This window comes from Glycine max, chromosome 20 (assembly GCF_000004515.6).
Source record: "Glycine max cultivar Williams 82 chromosome 20, Glycine_max_v4.0, whole genome shotgun sequence".
In the NCBI taxonomy this organism is placed as follows: Eukaryota; Viridiplantae; Streptophyta; class Magnoliopsida; order Fabales; family Fabaceae; genus Glycine; species Glycine max.
In genome coordinates, this window is record NC_038256.2 from 40,690,310 (window position 1) to 40,711,141 (window position 20,832).

The following is a 20,832-nucleotide window of genomic DNA, read 5'->3' on the forward strand; positions in this document are numbered from 1 at the left end:
TGAATGCAAGAAAACTGGTTCATCTTTTAGACATCATGGACGAACGTTAACTTTACCCGACGAAGACCCGAACAATCTTCAACAACCTAAAAAGCAATTGCACGAGCATGTGCCTTTCTTCATACTTTCAATAGATAAATCTTAACAAATCCTAGTCTCATCACAAGTTTGTTACCAGGTTGCCACACTGATTTTTTACAAAATCTTACATTTCTATTACCTTTTTTCAAGATAACGCCAGATCATCGAAAGAAAACTTTGTTAATCCATATAAAAAAATAGAACATAAAGTAGCATAAAAATGATGAATCAAAGACAAAGAATTCACATATGACAACAATTATACAAATTGATGAGGGGCAGAGGACCAAAATTTAAAGCCGCAGCAAAGCAATAACAGACACATCACTCAGGCAAGTTGTTGGTGTATATATCTCCACAGAACTGAAACCTTTGCCTCTTTTGCCTCAAACCGGGTGATGGATTGGGTTAGCAGTGAATGACCCGATGAACCTATCAACTTAATGAAACTCCAATTTACATAATCGCACAGGAACAAGTTCTGTCATTTCCACTATCAAATTCATCATCCGATCCATCCACTTCACTGCAGTTGAATGACAAATTGCATCGTATTGAATCAATTACAAGAAGGTAATAAAGCATGTAAACAAAAAAAAAAAATTATTGGTTGTAAACTTTCCTCACAATCAACTCATCTCGTAAGAATAATAAAATAAAATGTAGCACAGCAGAATACATAAATTTATTGGTTGTGAACCTATCCGGATACTTGGAAGTATATTTGGGATCATACTGAGGGGTCTCCATGCATTTAAAATGACAAAATCACTCTTATTCATGTAAAAATACTTAGTTATTATGAGAAATGAATAATAAATATTGACTCTATCTTACTATTTGAATAGTGAAAATTATAAGATAAATGCACATGAATTTTTTAAATAATCATGTGATCACCCATATATGTTTGTATAATCAAGATTTATTATTCTCACATTCTTAAAATGAGAATCCCCCCCCTCCCCCCTCTCTCTCTCTCTCTCTCTCTATATATATATATATATATATTACAATATATAAATTTTTTTTTTTACAATTTTGAATTTGTTAAAGGAGACCTGAATACCTTTATTGTTGTTATTATTATTATTATTTACAATTTCAAGGTCCCACAAGGACCTTCAAGGAATCAGGGATGGGAAAAAATTAACCCAAAGTGGGAATCATGATGAGGATAGGAATAGGAATAGGGAAATAATAGAGACGGGGGTAGGGCACTTCCCGCCCTAGCTCCATGCGTGTCATACCTACGGGGTACAAGACAGGTAATTGACAAACTAATTGTAGCATAGTCTCATTTATGATGTACTATTTAATAAAGTTATAAACAGGAATATTGAACGAAATAGAGACATAATCTCAAGGTTTCATATCACTATAACATGCTTTACATGGCCCCTACAGTTGCACGCAATTTTAAATAAGTCTTGATCCTTACCTCTTTAAACTGAGTTACTATAATTCTATTCTACTTTTTATTGGGTCCTAACATAAGTAGAAGCTGCCAAAATTTTCTGATGTGGCATAGGGAACATCCACGTGTCCACATCAGCAAACTTTTCCATGTCAACATCACAAGTGAGAATTCAATGTATTCATCACTTAATTGGAATTAACTAAACGTCTAAACCTGCTTATTAGCTCCAAGTCCAACAACCAAAATACGTTCCTTTGCAGAGTTCCTTGTGAATTAGATCACTACCAAATCATCTCCTGAAACCATTTCACAGGACCAGTAGAACAAGTCAGCCAGGGTATCCACCATAGATGCATTCTTCGCCATATTCAATCAACAAAAATGAGATATCAACTATCACCAGGTCCACAAACAGATGCACTGGATTGAACCATTAGTCACTGAAGAACAGACTTTCCAAAGTCTTAACACACAATGAATTGCTGAACTGAAACCAATGAGCCAAAAGATGACGAGGGCAAAAAAACAAGACCATTGTCCTTACAGAAGGAATTGCATTCTGCTGGGCCTAGAATGGTAATGAATGTGTTTACCAGGCAATAGCATTAGAAATCTAGACTCTAGAGGAGACTATTTTCTAGGTTGTGGACAGATTCCATCACCATAAAGGCAACAACAATGGTGCTGTGAAAGCAGCAAATTAGCTCTTAAAGAAATACATTTACCAGAATAGGACAAGTATTCAGCCATAAAGCTTCAATATAGAGAAGTTGCATTGGATTTGAAATTTTGATTGTTTTAACGAGGACCAATGAAGAAGAGTTTCACAGGAGAGAGAAAGAGAAGAATGAAAAAAAAGTTGATTTGTAAGATATGGTATCAACATGGAAAAACTCAAAAACCATTAAAAGAGGTACGCACATGTGGAAAAACTATATTCTTATTCCTCCAACATTGATGGTAGGCATCAAAATTCGAGAAAATGTTCCATTTCCATGCTGCTTCCAAGTAAATCTCCCCAACCAGGAAGCAAACTACTTACATTTTATGCCAAACCAGAGTACACAAGATGTCCATGGATCAAACAAAGAGTAAAATATCTGTTTACTACTAGCAAAAGGTTTCTTCCATTTTTTTTATGGCAAAAGAGCATTGTTGAATGTAATTGGTGGAAAGCTTCATATAGCACAAATTAAATCATTGAAGATCATGAAAGTAATACAGTTTAATAAGCTAAATAAATAACTAACATAAGCATATGGTGTAGAACCTTGTATACAGTAGGTGCATATACTCTTAGAAAAGAGCCAGCTGTGTTTAATGATGATTGATCATTGATAAGATCAAGCTCAGAACAGATCAATAAGGTGCAAAAGTTTAAAATTAGCAGAAATTAAGTGATCGCACATCCAACAAAAAGAGTAAATTCAGGAATCTCTTTTATATACTTCCTGTGGACAAGAATAAATTTGATCATGATGGAATTAAGGACAATGACAGAGGCAAGGCATCCTCTTATAAGAGGTAAGAAAAAAACAAAGGGGGGAAATCAAATCACCATAACAAATCCTTTCAATTTCCAAATCCACTTCATATAGAGAGACCACATTATAATAGGTCATTGCAACCTATCACGCTGCTATAGCAGGTCTCCCTTCACAAATGCCTATGGCAAGGGTTGAAAATGCCACATTATGGCAGCACTGTAACGGTTATTAACAACATTGCTTCCAACTGATGTTGAAAGTTATAACCTTAAATACAGCATCAAGAAAGGTCATATCCTGAGCACTAGACAATTCTAGGATTCCATAGAAATAGAAGTTAGAACCCATAACTTAGAACTCAATCATGAATCCTGACTTTTTTCTAATCATATTTTAAGAAAACTGAGCTTTGCAATTTCTTACATCTTTTCCTCTTGATTAAAAATGAAAGGCATGAATGACAGTCTTTCAAGTTTCAACACAAAGTGTATCCGAATTCTGAATGCATCCAACATTTTCATTCAATAATAGTCAAGCACAGAATGCAGACTACCAGCTTAGCCTTCAAGATACCATTTGGACCTAACAGAATTTGGAATGAATAAATGTAAAACACCTTAGGCTTGGAGAAACCATAGACACTCAATCTCTATTCAGAATTTAGTTCAAACTTTATTTTGCAAAAATGAAAACCTATTTCGTTCAACTCAGGCTCAAGCAAAAATGCTAAAAGCTTCATACATTGTTTATCACGATAAAGATGGGGGGAAACACAAAAGGCCATCCAAACATATCCAATTCACTAGTATGAATCACACAATATTAAGAATCAGGAGCTCCCAGTGATAAAATCTCATAAAAAAGACAGTTAAAATTTTGCATTCGAACAAAAGAGAAAGATTCCTCCTTTCATAATAGCTGATATAGAAAATAAAATATTCAAATACCTGGGCTCAAATTCTCGAATTTCAACAAGCTCACTACCACAATTATCTGTCCACTGCACTTTCCTTCTTTCGGGTTGACCTCCAGGAGTACAAATCCCCTGTCCACCTGATGCTTCATGTTCATTAGCAGCCTCAACAGGAATGGGTTTACTAATTTGCGGCTTCTTTATGCTACTTTTAAGTGTAACCTTTCTGTTATCACTTTCATCATCTACATGTGCTGAAGGATCCTTTCCCTTATTGGAAACCAGTGTCCCAGGTGAGACATCATGTTGTTGGGCAGGGCCCACTTTAAGGGGAGATGGAGTATCAAGCCCTGCGGAAGTGCGACCAAAGCAAACAAAGGAGGCACAGCCGCGGGAGAGGCGATTCTTTGTGGAAGCCAGCTGGAGCTCGGGGTCAGATTCTTGGTCTACCAACTGGTACTGGTTCCAGGGCGCTACTCTCATGGGTTTATCCTCATTCCTCTGACCCAAGAGGAGAAGGCTCAGGCCCTTAGTATACCCTGAAGCCGAAGCAGAGAAGAATCCCCCTCCTTCTACTGCCAATAACATCAGTTCTGCTCATCGGCGCACCATAAAATAATTTCTATAAATGGCTCCCTTCTCTCTGAAGAACCAAAGTAACAGCCTTTCAACCAAAAGTAATCAGAGATCAGAATGATATTTCGTGGCTTCAAAATTTTCGTTTCATAACTTCTTTAACATTTTTAACAATACTTTTCATTCCAGTCATTCCCTTCAACTATTAAAAGACAGAATATGCTCGCTTGAGCTAATTCAATGTTGATAAGACAAGAAAAGCATATTTCATAGCAAAAACACAGATTTCAAAAGCCTTAAGAGTTTAAGACAAGGACAAACTCACAGAACTAAAACACTTTAAGACTTCCACAAGTCACAAGATGCTCGAAACGTGGTGAATATGTTGTCCAAAATATATATATATAAAAAAAAAAACCATGCAGCAAAAATTGCCACAAAATAATCGAGTTACGTTTTTGCTAAAATCATCAAAGTAGTTATAAAGAAAAAAGCTCAAGATAGAAACATAACTCACCTTCTCAATACTCCCAACCATCTTATATAAACCGTCATGTATATTTTATTACCAACCTAATGAACATGCATATGATATACACATTAATAATCAATTTCCGTTTATTCACCACCGAGATAAAAATAGTAAGTAAGATCTCTGTTTCAATGCAACCACTCCGAATACACAAGTTAGCAAGCAATTTTTCAAACACAATTTAAACTCCGAGAAAACAAAATAAATTGCAAAAACAAAAATAGGAAAAAAAATTAAAACAAAGCTTCTGAGTTACTTGCAAATGCATGAGAAAAGAAAATCAGAAACGCCGAGCCCTGAACACAGTGAAATCACACTCAAATCAAATAACGCAAAGCGAGATTTCGAAGTGTCGGTTTTCGCTCACTTGTTCGGGAAACAAAACGGCAAATCGCAGATCGAAGAAGAAGGAGTGAGTTTACTGTACCAAAACGGTGCCGGTGAATCAAAACGGAAGGTCGCCGGCGCGTGGATCAACGGCAACGGTTCGTAGCATCTGGACGAAAAACTCGGCGAGGAATTGAACAGAACGACGAATAAGAAGGGAAAAAAAACGGTTCTGTATATTTTTTTTTCTGGTTCCAATTATTTAAAAGGAGGATATGATAATGACCCACACGGCGCATGATAGCGACGTGACCCCATCCTTCAATGTGCGCAATGGCATGCTTTGTTTTTTAATTTATTAATTTTATTTGTCTAACATAAATTTTAATTTTTAGCTGTCGTTATTTATTTCTTTGGTAGTTAAAGAGTGGTTAAGTTTAATTACAAGAAATCTAGAATGGGCGTTTTTTTAAGTAGTTGAACAAAATGGTTTTAACAAAGAATAATAAATTAGATTCATTGTGCTATTTGAATTTTTTTTTAATAAAAAAAAATGAGAGAAAGAACCTTAGTTGAGTTTGAGTCTTGCATAATACATATTTCAAAAGGAGAAATAAATTTATTAAATTCTAAACTGAAGCATAGCTCAAATAATTAAAACTTATAAATACTTCAATATTCAAATTTAAAGATTGTAATTATGGTGGTTATAAATTTAAAAAAAGTTATCTTTTGAGACTCAAATATAAATTTAACTACCTATCTTTTCATTAATTAAAGATGTTAGTTAAATTTATTTTTTAATTTATATAAAAAACATATTTCTTCAATTACCTTTAATTATACTAGTGGAGAGTCATCTTTTGACCTTTTTTAACTTTAAAAAAACAAAACGTGAATATGATTATATAAAAAAAACTAACAACATTAATTTAAAAGGAGAGAAATAATAAAAATTTAAAAACTGACAAAGATAAAATAATCTAATGAAATATATATATATATATATATATATATATATATATATAGAGAGAGAGAGAGAGAGAGAGAGAGAGAGAGAGATTAATTGGATATAATACTTACATTTGAATTAATTAAAAAGTATTTTTAGAATAATAACATTAAACAAAATTAAGTTAGTTGAAATTTGTTTATTTTATGAAATAATGTAATTAGAGTTCCTTTTAAGTTCTGTTTTTTGTGTGGTGAATTTTAAGTGAAGATAAGATCCAACTAAAATGATAAACATGATGAAATTGATATGTTAAAATTGTTGCGTGCAGCTTTTTGACAACAAAAAAGTGATCAACTTGAAGAAAGATATCCTTCATACTTAATTAGGATAAGTCAGTATATGTTTACCAAAGAGCAAGTTGTAACGGATACTAAGTGTGTCCCCAAGTACACCATAAACTAACATTTTTTATATTTAAATTACACATAAAGATTTTTCTTTTCAAATTAGTTTCGTAATATTATTGGCCAGATTCTCCAATGGTTAAAGTGAACACTTTCTTTTATTTTATGTCACAAAAGTATGTTGAATCAATTATTACAATAGATGAAGTGAAATTGTTTTTAGGATTTTGCTGTATACTTAAGAAAGTATTTACTATCTAAAATATAAGTGAAAGTAAACAAAATTATAGACAATAAAATTATTTATACTTTTAAGTTTATGAGAATATCGGTTTAGCATTTGTATAAATATAGAATTATGTATAATATTTTGTGTAATATAAAAGATAATCCGTGTAACTATTAAAAATTAAAATTATTCCGCCACATTTTCTAGAGAGAAAATAAAATCAGCTAAGAATGCGATAGGTTTTATCAAATAAGTAGCTTTCGATCACATTGTTTTTCTTTCATCGATCTTTACTTTGATCACCTAGTTTGAATTCCAACCATCAAATTAAAACCTTTCTAAATTGTGTTTGAGTTTGGATCCAATTTGACAACAAAGGTTGGCTTCTAAAACCGCACACACAAGAGTGACATTTTATAAGCAGTTAGCCGTGGTAAGAGCCAAAGTTTTCCTTTGAGAATATTTTTATACATTTGTTCCAAACCATTGCAATCTATTGGCACTTCCATGCAAGCTAAGGTCCAAATTTGGCATTCTGAAACGAAAAGCAAGGGTCTAAAATTGTCACTTATGACGTTGTGATTAATCTTTGGCCTCGTTAACAGCATCCTCACCATGCCATGAGCACACACTTCCATGTGAGTTTTCATTCCACGAGGAAATCTCAGCAGAAAACATATGCGGTTGCCAATTTTCATGCAATACAACTTACTGCACAAGCCACCAAAAGTTGTTATCCGCAGACTTTTCCATTTCCCTTCAATTTCTAATACGATGGATTTAAGGATAGATTTGATTACGTGGAAGATAAAAGAATAAAAGAAAATTATTAAGAAATATTTAAAATTAAAATAGAGAGAATAATTAAAGAGATATTAGACTCAAATCATACTTATTAGTATATGCATATTAAAATATATTAATATCAATTATTAATATTATCATATCAAATCCCAAATCATACTTACTAGTATATACATATTACAATATATTAATCTTAATGATAAATATATGAGGAAAATCAAGAGTGTCTATATGAATTCATCTAAAGATTCATGATAGTATATGATGAAGTTAAAAATTATAAATTTTTGTATGAAAATAATAGAGATATTCTTTGGTTCAGAGTTGAAAAAAAAAATCAAATTAATTAATTTTAATTGGCTCAAATTTTTAAAACAAAGAATTGTTTAAGTTGAATCAAACCAATCCAATGATCAACCAGGTTAGTTTGATTAGATCATTGAATATATGACAAAAAAGTAAAATAAAAAACAATTTTAAAAAAATAACATAATTTTATCCTAAATTGACAAATAATAATGTCATAAAATAATACAAGCAACATATTTAAATGTAATTGACTTATATCAACTAAATAATAACAAAATTATAAAAAAATAGCACATGAATAATTGATTAAATCATAAAACTCTATCTATATATAATATATAATAATAGAAAGGTAATTGTGTGAGAGGGTCTCTCCACTTATTTAGAAAAATTTAGTTTGATAAAATGTTTTTTATTTTCATTTTATTTTTAAATTTCTTTGGTTTTTGAAATGAAGCTAAATGGTTCTTGAGATATCGGGTTAATGGTGATACAAGGCACAAACTAGAATGTGAAATTGAGGAAAAAGTTGAACAAGATGAAAAAGAAAAAGGCGAGAAAGCATCTCTCAATCATTTTTTTTATTTTTCTAAAATACTTGTTTTAGGACCTTTTCTAAAAAATTGATAAAAAAAAGTTAATATTGCTTAGTAGTATGAAATTATTTTAAAAAATCATTTCAAAATCAAATAGTGAGAAGAGAATTAATCAGACCTTAATAGTTGTTTTTACTGTTTTTTATATAAAATTTTAAAAACAAAAAAAAAACATTTTTTCAAACTAAACTTTAGTTACTATCTATCATCGTAAATACTGAAAGCAAGGTTAATTCCTAGTAACCATTTAAATTTTTGCAAAAAAAAAAATGTATGCTTTTTTGTTTTAGAAAAAGAAGAATGTGTGCCTTGGAGTGAAACATTCCTGTCCTAAAAAAAATAAAGAAACGAAAATAAACATTCTTTCAAGTTCATGAAATAAAATAAATTAGTTTCTAGTTCATGGTCTACCTCTAATTAATAAGGTACTGTACTAACTACTAATTGAATGAGTTTATTGATGGGCCACTAGACCACGTAACTTTAGCTTTCAATGTTTAATTAAGTTCCTTTGCTCCTTATTGATTTGGTGTTGACCATGTAGAAAGTGTTGTTAGAATATGAAAATTAAAATATTTTAAAGGGCCATGTCTAAATAAATAAATACTAGTTGGATAATCCGCAGTCTCCATCATATTGATGTTACTGAATTTGAGAAATGCTCAAATATGAAGATTTCGTGAAATGTGATTATATATAAATTTCCAGTATAATGATTTTAAGAAAAATAAAAATATAATCTGCATATTTTTTAAACTATTTTTTCTTTGGTTTATAACTTTATACATGAAAAAAAATAGATCTTATATAATATATATTCACAAATTAATATTTACCATTTACTGAAGTAAAAACCACCTTAAAGTATTCCTTTTGAAGGCGATTTCTGTCTTTTAATTTATAAGCTGCAAATTTTTGTTGCAGACGAATTAGATAGTATTGCTTTTTCTGTTCATGAGAGCTGAGGTATTAGGTTGAAGAGGCGATTTCTGTCTTTTACTGAAGTAATAACCACCTTAAATGTTTGCTAAGTTGGTGTCCTACTTGACAATATGAATTAATCAATTCAACAAATATCTAACACTATTATAATTTATTAAATGACAGGTATTAATTTGTATAAAAAAATCAAGTAACAATCCTAATTAAACCAAGTCGCAGTCTTTTTAATTGTGAAACAATTACAATAAACACCAATAGCCTAAACCGGTACTCCTTCATTTTTTTTTTTCAAACATATTTTATAGTTGGAAATAATTGAGTTGAGTTAAATCTGTTTTACCTTACCGTAACAAAAATTGATTCAATTTTTTCAACTAAGTTTAATTCAAGTTAAGTTTACGAATTGCTCATTTAGCTCTAGAAACTACCATGGTTTTCGATCCCACTTCGAGTCCTAGCATACTTAGGTTTTTAATAATGCGAACTTATCAACTAAAAATACCATGGTTCCCAAGGATCAAAATGCAAGTTCTAAATTATGTATCAAATCAAAGTGGAAATGCGAAAAATCACCATTGATAACTTCATTTTAGAAGAAAGTTCAACCATCCGAAACAATTATCAATATGCCTCGATACAAGTTTGAAGTAACACTACTATAATTTTTTGTTGAAACAATTTATAATATACTACTAGTCCATTACTAAAAAATTCATATCGCGTGAAGAGTGAAACTTGAAAGTTCCAACGTGAATTTCCTTTTTCTGCATCTCCGTAATGATTGTGAGAGCATAACTACTGAAGCCCACCACCTTGTTGCATACATGATTGAGTGGTCAAAAGCTCACACGGTGCCGTTCATTTGCTTTCAACTAAATATTGGATATGGGGTCAAGTTAATGTTGTTCAAGAGATAGTAGGAATCAATTTGAGGCAATTATGCCCCCTCTAATTAGAAAGGAGTAGATGCCGATTGCAATTAACAATCACATCTTGAGACTATTCATTTGCTCGGACTCATCAAATCTGAATTCCAAAGCGTGGTTGATAGGTTAATATAATATACTTCCTTAGTTCATTATAACCATCAGGAAAAAAATTGGTTCATAATAATTAATATTAATTATTTTTTTACTTATATTTTTATAATATATATTAAATATGAACAATAAAATTTATAAATAAATTAATGATTATATAAGATTTATTTTATAAAATTATTAATGTCCTTCATTTATTTATTATTTTTTATGTGTATGGGTTAAATAGTTTAGAACGATAATTATAAGGAGACAAGTGAAGAAGAAGAAGTAATCATCAAATATAAGGTGAAAGTGAGGAAAAAGAATTAATTGTATTTTTAGAAGAAAAAAATATATTTTCCTATCTAAAAATAATAATCATCTTTGATTACACACATCATCAAGAAAAAATAATAAATAGATGAAAAAAATATTAATTTTATAAAATTAACCTTACATAATCATTGATTTATTATTAATTTTGTAGTTCCTTGTTAATATATAAAAGATATAAATAAAAAAAATAATTAATATTACATTAAAAAACTAAAATGATAATTATATTGAAATAATTTTTTAGATCCTAATTATAATGCAATAAAGAAGTACATCATTATCATATTTTTCTATCTTCTCTGTTCTTTTTCTCTTAATCCCAACCCCTATGTAGTTTGTAATATTGACATTGAAATAATGAAATGCAATTTAGGCTAAAGTAAAACTTTACTTTTAAAAAAACGAATTCATCAACATGAAAATTTGTGTAACTCATTTTAGTGTGAAAACTTTAAGTATTGCAAATTCTGAACATAGAAATTATAAAATGATTTCAAAGGCTTAAAGTGTTGTATAAAAGATTATGTAAAAAAAAAGTGATACAAAAAAGCATATAAATAATTTTCATATTACATTTTTATCACGTGTTATAAAAAAAATTATATATAACATGAATTGGGATTTAAAAGCACAAATGAAATGGACTAGCATAATTCATAATCTAATGCAACACATACATCATATAACCTCGTCACCTCGGAGAGACTCTAACCATAGTATATATATTAATGAAATCATGATCACATGTTTTTTGGAGACTTAATTACTAAATGACATCATTTGAAAGTGTCAATGACAGAAAGCCATCGTATATTCGTATTAGGATGTTCTACCTATCATCATCTCGCTACTCTGCATGACTGCTTCAATGTTAACTTCTATATTATCTTAATTAATTTCTACAGCGCCGAATGCTTAAGCTTAAATCAAAATCTATATCACCTGCAAGTAGCTATCTAGTAACCATTTTTTATAAATAAAAAATATATCCACTAAAAATTGTCATTTATGTATTAACAAACAAAATCTGTGAAAACGTACATTAAGATTATTATTTTCATCAGGATAATTTTCTAATAAAAAACAATCTACTAATATAAACATTAAGATTCTATACTTATAACATGTTATATTATAGTAATATTTGACGTGTTTATTGTATTCCAATTAAGTTAAATAAATAAAAAAGACAACGCCCGAAATTCAAGCTTTCCTCCATCAACTTCAGCTAAATGTGAAAGAAAAATAAGAAAATTTTAGGTGGGAAATATTGCATAAGCTGAATGTGACTTTATTTTTTTTTTAATTTGGATTAAAAACCATCACTATATTAGTTACACATGTAAAAATATTTTTTTAAAAGTATTATCTTGTGTGAATTTTTAACCGTTAATATATTAAAATTAGTTATAAATAAATAAACTTATTATGATAAATTATGATTGGATGACTATGTAAATTTTATATTGTTAGTGTATAATTTTTTTTCTTAAAATTAAATGACTTTATTTTATAATGACAGAAGAAATATTTTAGCTCAATTTAAAATATAAATATTAAATTAAACTTTTGAAAAAAAAAGAGAAATTGAATTTAATTAAAAATATAGAAGACTGAAATATAATTGTATAAATTGCACTATCAAGGAATTTAAAAATAGCAGCCGGAGGCAAACACAAGGAGGACCACAACTTAGGAGTGGAGCAATTTTATCTATAAATTTAAAAACAAAAAGCATTACTCATTTAATCTTCTTCCGAGTATTACTGTATTGGTATTGTTGATGCATCCCCTTTATTTTCTTGTGAAGTTATATTTTTTTTTATTTAACTTGTTTTTTTACCCTTTAAAATTCTTTATAACAACAATTTATAAGACACATGCAAATAAATTTTTCTTTAATTAGATCTAATTTTTATATTAAAATATAATATCAATATTTTGCAATCAAATACAATAAAGATATATAATAATCTTCAAAAAACAAAAAATATCTTTAGATTATTTGAAAAATTAGAAACAAATAATTTATTTTTCAATTAATTAATAAAAATAAAAGCATAAATAGAAAAATAGAAAATACTTTCTTCAATTTTAATTTTTTACCACTATTTTAATTTTGTATATTAAAATTTTTGTTTGCATAAGTTTTGTCTTCAAAATTTTGACCTTTGTATTTAATTTAATATAATTTTCACTTTTTCTTAAAATTTTTCATAAACAAATAAATTATAAAAGAAATAAAGAAAAATTTATCAATTTGATTTAATTTTATAACACTAATTAATATTTTGTATATTAAAAAGTTATAATTTATTTTTAAAAAATAATAAAAATAAATAAATATATAAAAAAAACTTTTTCAAATTAGGTGAAATGAGAATATATCATATGAGAGGAAGATAATTAAATCTAAACTGTATAACTAAACATGAATTATCAATATTTATTGTTATATAACTACTTGAAAAGTAATGTAAATTTTTTAAAAAGTCATGTGATTTTTAAGTAGTCACGTGTCATTAAATCTTAATCATTCATATATGACTATATGATTCCAATTTAATCATACCACTCTTATAAAATATTTTTCTCTTGTATAATATGCCCTTAGTGAAATAATCAAGACAAGCATATTTTTTAGATTGATAAAGAAATAAAGATAACAAATTATAGAAATATTTCTCTTTGATTTATTTTTGTACCACTATTTAAAATATTATATTAAAATGTTATTTTAAAAATATTTTTCTCTAAAATTATGAATTAATTTTGATTTTATTTTTTTACTATAAAAGATGTAAAATATTTAATTTTATCCCTCAAAATTACATTAAAGGAAATGAAATACACATTGAGGAATTAGGAAAAAAATGAATTAAATCAATTTGTTTATTTTTTAAGAAAAATGCAATTAATTCTTAAAATTTTCAATTTTAATATTTTATATTCAATAATTACATGTGTAAACATATCCACATACATATATATTTTAAATGATAAATTATGTTAAAACTTAACATTGAAAGTGAACTAAGTAAAAAAAATTAAAATCAAAATTTTTATATCAATATTCAAATTTTTAAGATAATTTCCTCCTTATGTAGTACAGGCAACAATACTTGTTTTACACATGGACACAATCTCAACCTTAAGCTTCAAGTATTCTGATGCTAAGATGCCTTCTCAGCCAATGCCATCTCATAAACATAACAGCACAAGCGATTCCATATCGTCCCTTCCAAGGCTCCAATTATAAACACCTTTCATTACTTCTTTCTTTGCCCCTCCTTTTCCAATCTCATGCTTTAAAATTGTGTTTGTGGTTTAAGTGTGGACTCTTTACTTTATCTTTCTTCTTTTCTTTTTAATATCGTTTCCTTGCAATGTTTTTAGAAATATCAAGCTGTGACCAAGCGAATACAATAATGCATATCATCAACTAGGAACTTTGTTAAATTCATCCTAAAAAATATGTTGAATTGCAGCTAAATAGGTGTCTTTATTCCCTCTCTTAACAATAATACAAAGAAAAGAACAGTGAACGATGAACAAACTAAGGAATAACAATAGAAATGAAAAGCAAAGGGATATACAAAGATGCCTGAAGTTGTAAATTGCCGCATATAGAATTTTGCGAAAAGGAAAAATTTACATAGGAAACTTCAGATAGAAGCAATCCCTACAATGAAAAAGTGGTCTTTGAGAAAGAGGAGTGAGGAGACAATCAAGGTACAAATTTAAATGCAACTATTTCAACAAAAAACTTTACAAAGAACATCTAACATCCAAGTTATCACTTGAATGGCATAAGCATTTTAATCAATTTAATAAGTTAATAAAACTGGTTCCACACTCCTACTGTTTGTTGTAGGATGCAACGAGCAAAACCAGATATGCCCTTCCATTGGTTATTCACTTCTTCTGCAGGTAATGTAGAGGGATGATCAAACAAATATATTAAGTAGATAAAACCTTAGACAGGACTAGTCTGCATGCATGTCCATGGCAGAATCATTGGAACTGAATGCAGCAGAGTCCCTGCTTTGCTGATGAAGAAGGTTGGGTTCAATGCTCCGGTTAACATTCCCCATGGAGAGACCACTTGGGTGGTACCCTCCCTCGCCAATTTGACGAACAGGGTTTGACGAAGCATTTGAAAACACATAATTCTTAGATTGCTTATCACAATGCTCAGACCTGAGTCCCTGCCCCACAATTGTTTGGCCAGAAAATCCTGAAGTTACTGGAAAACCTGAACCAGTGACTTGCATTACTGGTTGTGACTGTTGTTGATGCTGTGGAGCTCTAGGTGACATGCATGGCTCCTCTCCACAGTAATCCAGCTCATTCTGCAAGCGGAAAACTCAACTTTCATACATGCACTTTGCAACCAATAACAACATAAACCAGTATTACATTGAACTATTGAAGTACAAAGGCATACCAATGTAGCCCAACACCTATGTTTTCAACCATTTTTCTCAGAACTTCAAGATATCTAACTAGCCACAAGTGCACACAAGTTTCTGAGAAATAATTTCTTAAAAACTGACAATCCTACAAATCTTTAAAATGGAATGGAAATAAAAAATGTTCCATTATCCTTTCTATCCTTCCCAGCCACCCTTACAACAATGGGATGTACTTCAAGAATCAAGATAAATATCTAAACTAAACTTCCACAAGAATATCCAAGTTACAAAATCTTTACTATGACATAAAGGAACACGTTAAGAAAATTTTCCACCATTCTCTGTCACAACTTGCATATAGGCAAACTAAAACAAACACTCACTTTCTCAATTTCAGTTCATTAACAAAATCATCAATAAATTGAAAAGGGAAAAAACACTCTAATTAGACATTCCACAAAGAACAGAGACATAAGAGAATGATAAAAAGTTAAAACTGCAACTCTAACAGGACAAAAAGGAAAGCAATTTAGAAAAGAAGGCCTGCATTAACCAGCCTACAGAAACAAAATACAACTAATCAGTTAAGCAAGCATCAATACCAGAGAACAATTCTACAAAAAACAGTCAAAAGCTCCACTCAAGACAACAAAACTAACATGATATTTTATAAATTATTTTCTTGTTCTGTTTTCTTTTCCATCAGCATTATTGTTCAGGAGTGTGGTTTGGCAAATAACAACAAAGCCTTATTCCACCAAGCAAGCTCCGGTATAGGGATTACACGACACCCTTCAGCTCGGTTAAAAACATGTTTGGGCAAAAAAAATGATCATTTTGTTATGCTTGGCTTAAAGTTGTAAAATTGACAATCATCTCAAAGATACACATATGCACCTTCTTCTCACTAACTTCCACAGCTATAATTCCTCACCCGTTCTTTGTCTCCCTCTAATTTTGTTGTAATGTTCGCCAAACAATGATATACAAAATAGAGAATAACCAAAGCATGAAATCAACCTGAATGTAGCTGAGTATATCAACAGTTGCAACTCTTGATCCACCCTCTTGGAATTGGCGGCACTGGAGAAGGAAGAGTAGATGGTTCGATCCAGCTCGTGGAGGCTTGTGGCTATGGATTTTCTCTTCTTCGCCATGCCTGTTGCCCACCCAAAACTCAAATTATTATTCAGACCTCCATTCTTGTACAATTTTATTTTCATCATTACCAACTTTAGGAATACTTATCCCTCGCTTTCAACTGCTTTGGAATAAATATCCAATTTTAATCAATTTAATGTTTTTTTTTTTGTACAGTAGTAGTATTTAGTGAATGGTGTTTTGCTTTAATTTTTCTAGAAACACTATTTTAGTTCTTTATGAAGTAAGGTGGGGTCAACTTGATAAGATAACTATTTTTTATGTGTTAACTAATTTAGTGTTTGATATTTTATACCGATGTTAAATTCATATTTTATTGGAATAAATTTTTATATTATTTTTAATTTCTATTATATTATTAATAAATATATTTTATTAAATATATCAATAAATATTTAACTATATACATATGTTCCAGGAAAATGTTAGTATAGGAAATATTATCCTAGAATACTTTTTTACTTTTGTAATATCTTATATGCTTCCTTTAATTTTAACTTAAAATGATACAAGAATTCTATATGTAACTATTAAAATGACTATAATGATTTTTTTTTCACCAAAATTATAACATTTACCAATTTTACGTAAATCTGTATTAAGTTCACATTAATTATTGATTGATATTAAACAGGAGTAATATACTGATTGGTTTTGAATTAATATTGATTTAGGTTTAAGACATTTTTAATTGAATTTTTTCATTAATATAATATTTGAAATAAATTGGACTAATATCAATCATTAATTTAAATATTTTATTCAAATAAATTAACATTAAATATTTAAATTCATATCTTTTTTCATTATGATTATTTTCATTTTAAATTACAAAGTTTATGTATTGTATGTCAAATATATGTTTCTTTTACCAAAAATATGTTATTTTACTTAAATATGAAACTACTTATTATATTGTTCAGTATATTTTTAATTAACTAGTTAGATATATCTTTTATTATTTGGTTGATTAAATGATTGTGCCTGAAGATTATTTAAATTGATATATAAGTTAATTGTATTGATTATTTAATTTAACAACAGCAAATTTTATAACAGTTTAAGATATACGTATTAATAAGAACAAAGATGGAATAATTCTGGCAAATTTCCTATGGGTAGTGAAAAATACAAAAAGGATAAAAAGTCACATGTAAAATGGTAAAAAAAAAAAAAAAAGCTGTCAAATTTGTATTGTTATGTTAATAAAAATTTAAAATTTGATTAAAATTAGTAAATATTTTTTTTATTTTTCACAATAACTATTGCTATTTTAAATTTATTATTTTTGTATTTTTTTATTAGAATGATAACTTTAGTGTAATGTTTTGACTTTTGAGAATATTAATATAATTAGGATTTACTTTGTTTTAATCAAACTAATTTTAGAAATAAAAAAATTACATTAGAGGAAGAAGATTTTTTTTATCTACGAGAATTAAAGATAATATCAAAAAATTTATCATAACTCATGTAACATGATTAATCAACTGGACTATGCAAAGGAAGAAGATATAAAAACATAAAATAAACAAATGATAAAAGTAAACAAAAAATATTACATTAGAGACAGAAGATTAAAAAAAGAAGATGAAACTAAAATTATTTACACAAGGATATCTTTCAACCAATAATGTCATATAAACTATTATAATATCTTTGAAACATAGAAATCACTTGAGTAGGTATTGTCTTTCAGCTTTTGATAAAGTATTTTTCATACTCATGACCGCAATGAAAACTTCAAAATAAATCAATTGAATAACTGTGAAAATGTATAAATAGAAGAATCAAGTAAGACAAAAAAAAAAAAAAGACTCAATGACATAAAACAATAAAGAAAGAAATTGTAATAAGGGCTATTATTCACTAAACAAATTATTTATACTACTAATAAGACGTTTTAAAAAAAGAAAATTTGAATATTTTAATCGTAAGTATCACTCCTTATAAAAAAAAATATAGTAGAGTATTGATCATCATATTATATAAAATCAACATGGATATACAATGATTTTTTTGATTGATTAAAAAATCACAGAATAAAAGTTTCCATCATTGAAGAATTGGAATTGCAAGGTCTGAATCATTATGTAATTATTTATTATTTATAATGATTTATTATACAAAAGTATTAAAAAATGATTATAAATCTAAAACAATAATAGAATAAAATATATGTTGAAGTTGTTTAAAATAGTAATATAATATTGTATATAGGATAGAGTTGGATAATAAATGCACCCAAAAAATGACTGAAAAAAAATCAGTGAATTGCTCCATAAAAATAATATGAATTAAAAGAATGAGTTGTAAAATCACGTAAAAAAAACATAATATAATATTGCATAATTATAAAATGGGTTAAAGGAGTCGTGTTTTTATTATAAAAAAATATCTATCATAATTATAAATAACATTCTACAAAATTTGAATTATTAATTGTCTTGTTATATAAAATCAAAAAGATTTTATGATTTAGTTGACAAGTTGAATCAAAACTTATGATTTTTTATGTAAATATAATTCTATAATATCCTAATAGAATGAAAAATAAAATAAAATTTATTTACACAATAGAATAATATTTATTTGATTCAATGATTGAATTGAATAATATAATTTAATAATTTTGGAAAAAATGAATGTGAAGTTATTATGTAACACTACCACATAAAATTAAATCTTCTTTTATATAATAGAATATAATAGATTAATTTTTTTTGTCAATAAGATTAATAACAAATTATATAATATTATTGTATTATTTGTTGGATATGATTCAAATTTATCATGTTATCTTGTTTTCCTATCATATCTAACCACAAACATGTCATATTATATATATATATATATATATATATATATATATATATATATATATATATATATATATATATTGTTTGTTTTTATTGAAAACAGAGCTACTAATCGAGGGATGAAAAAGTAAGGAAAAAAAGTTTAGTTCCTTAATTATAATCAAAAGTCGAATTGAGTGTCTTAATTATTAAACAATTTAGACCAAATAAGCTTGCGTTTAAAAGGATCAATACTTTAACTAATTCTAACTCACCCAGTATGTAGGTTGAACAAGATGTCCGTACACCGAAGTCCATATACAGAATTTTAGATAATCATAGTAAGTACTTAGAACGCAACAATATATCAGAAAATTTGTGGAGAGGCACTATGAGGATCCTCATTCATTTCTCCAATTATCTCGTCCTTATTGGGGATAAAAAGTGATTTGTTTGACCTAAGGCAAACGATACTTGATTAACACAAGCATGCTATCGGACTTGTATTCCAGTAGATTACTTTTCTTGAACGGGCTCTTAGTTCGGAAGAGTGAGGGAGAGCACATGCAAAAACCTCAAATGCTCGGCCAATCAATTTGGATAAGGAGACATAAGCTGAACAGCTAAAAGTCTTGCATATTCATTCATCGATAAAGATAATGATAATGAATACTTCACCTCTAAATATAGTGATAAAAAAATAATGTAAGTTGCATGGAATAATAATCTATGAAAACTGATATTGTTGGGTCTACTAATATACACTACACTATGTTATACGCTTTTCTTCAGCAAAAAAAAAAATAAAACTAATATACACTATGCTAACAACCACTACGAGCAAGACACTTCATTGATTAAGCAATTGAAGTCCACTGAAATAGCCATTAGAGAGCAACCTTGGCAAGATACTAGTGTTTTTATTTTCTGTTTTTAATTTTTAATTGTGACCTCTATTTTTAAATATTTGTAAAGGAGATAGAAGAAAGAAAACAAAAATATTTGAAAACAGGATTGAAATCAAGGTGATACTGGTAAGACTCAATACCTACGGGGCTTGAATGGTGCTTGTGTTGCCCAATACAGTCATCGCTAAGTACTCGTTGGGGCATTTTCACAAGTTACAATGGTTGATCAGTTCACTACCCAAAGGCCACATTTTTTTTAATTTTTTAAAGTAATTTGAAAATATTTTTTTAAAGGAGATTCACAGTAATTTTTTTAGAATTATTTTTCATCCTCATTATTTTTTTAAGATATAATAATTATATTAAATAACTAATCTTAATAATAAAAATAAATAATTATAAAATAAATTAGTCCTAAAATAAATAATTTTTTTAATCATTAAATATTATTTGATTAATTCAGTACTGGCCCAATTTCTAAAAGCATGGATGGATTTCTAACCATAAAAACACATTTTAGCTCTTAAATTAAATAAAACCCACAAATTTGCAAATTTTAACCAATTTTAACTAACACGGAAAAAAAATATTACTAAAATTAACATTTCTCTGACTAT

General features: G+C 28.3%; 1 protein-coding gene and 1 long non-coding RNA gene across 6 annotated transcripts; both read right to left on the reverse strand.

Moving 5' to 3' along the window:
* Positions 1-97: 97 nt before the first annotated feature.
* LOC100527436 (uncharacterized) lies at positions 98-5,593 on the reverse strand. 5 transcript variants are annotated; one of them, XM_041013034.1, is made up of 4 exons: positions 5,437-5,569; positions 4,995-5,050; positions 3,936-4,565; positions 292-607 (listed from the first exon to the last, which is right to left on the reverse strand). In XM_041013034.1, exons 3-4 carry the CDS (start codon positions 4,487-4,489, stop codon positions 538-540), a joined length of 624 nt encoding a protein of 207 aa, XP_040868968.1. In that variant the 5' UTR covers positions 4,490-4,565; positions 4,995-5,050; positions 5,437-5,569; the 3' UTR covers positions 292-537. The 5 variants fall into 5 exon arrangements, 4 of the variants coding, with proteins under 4 accessions (NP_001356228.1, XP_040868968.1, XP_040868969.1 ...); XR_005890145.1 differs by lacking the exon at positions 4,995-5,050 and adding an exon at positions 1,715-1,797 and having other exon boundaries at positions 593-607; positions 3,936-4,544; positions 5,437-5,572; NM_001369299.1 differs by lacking the exon at positions 4,995-5,050 and having other exon boundaries at positions 98-607; positions 5,437-5,563.
* Positions 5,594-14,538: 8,945 nt separating this feature from the next.
* LOC100778513 (uncharacterized) lies at positions 14,539-16,608 on the reverse strand. Its single transcript, XR_003266009.2, has 2 exons — positions 16,369-16,608; positions 14,539-15,285 (listed from the first exon to the last, which is right to left on the reverse strand). It is a non-coding gene; the product is annotated as an uncharacterized lncRNA (long non-coding RNA).
* Between the last annotated feature and the right edge of the window lie 4,224 nt (positions 16,609-20,832).

What these genes read in the sequence shown, in the direction of transcription:
- LOC100527436 (NM_001369299.1), bottom strand. Translation starts at nt 4,489, where the DNA reads ATGTTATTGGCAGTAGAAGGAGGGGGATTCTTCTCTGCTTCGGCTTCA. An exon ending in ATTCGAGAATTTGAGCCCAG is followed by an intron (nt 608 to 3,935) that starts GTATTTGAATAT and finishes ATTCAACTGCAG; the next exon opens with TGAAGTGGATGGATCGGATG.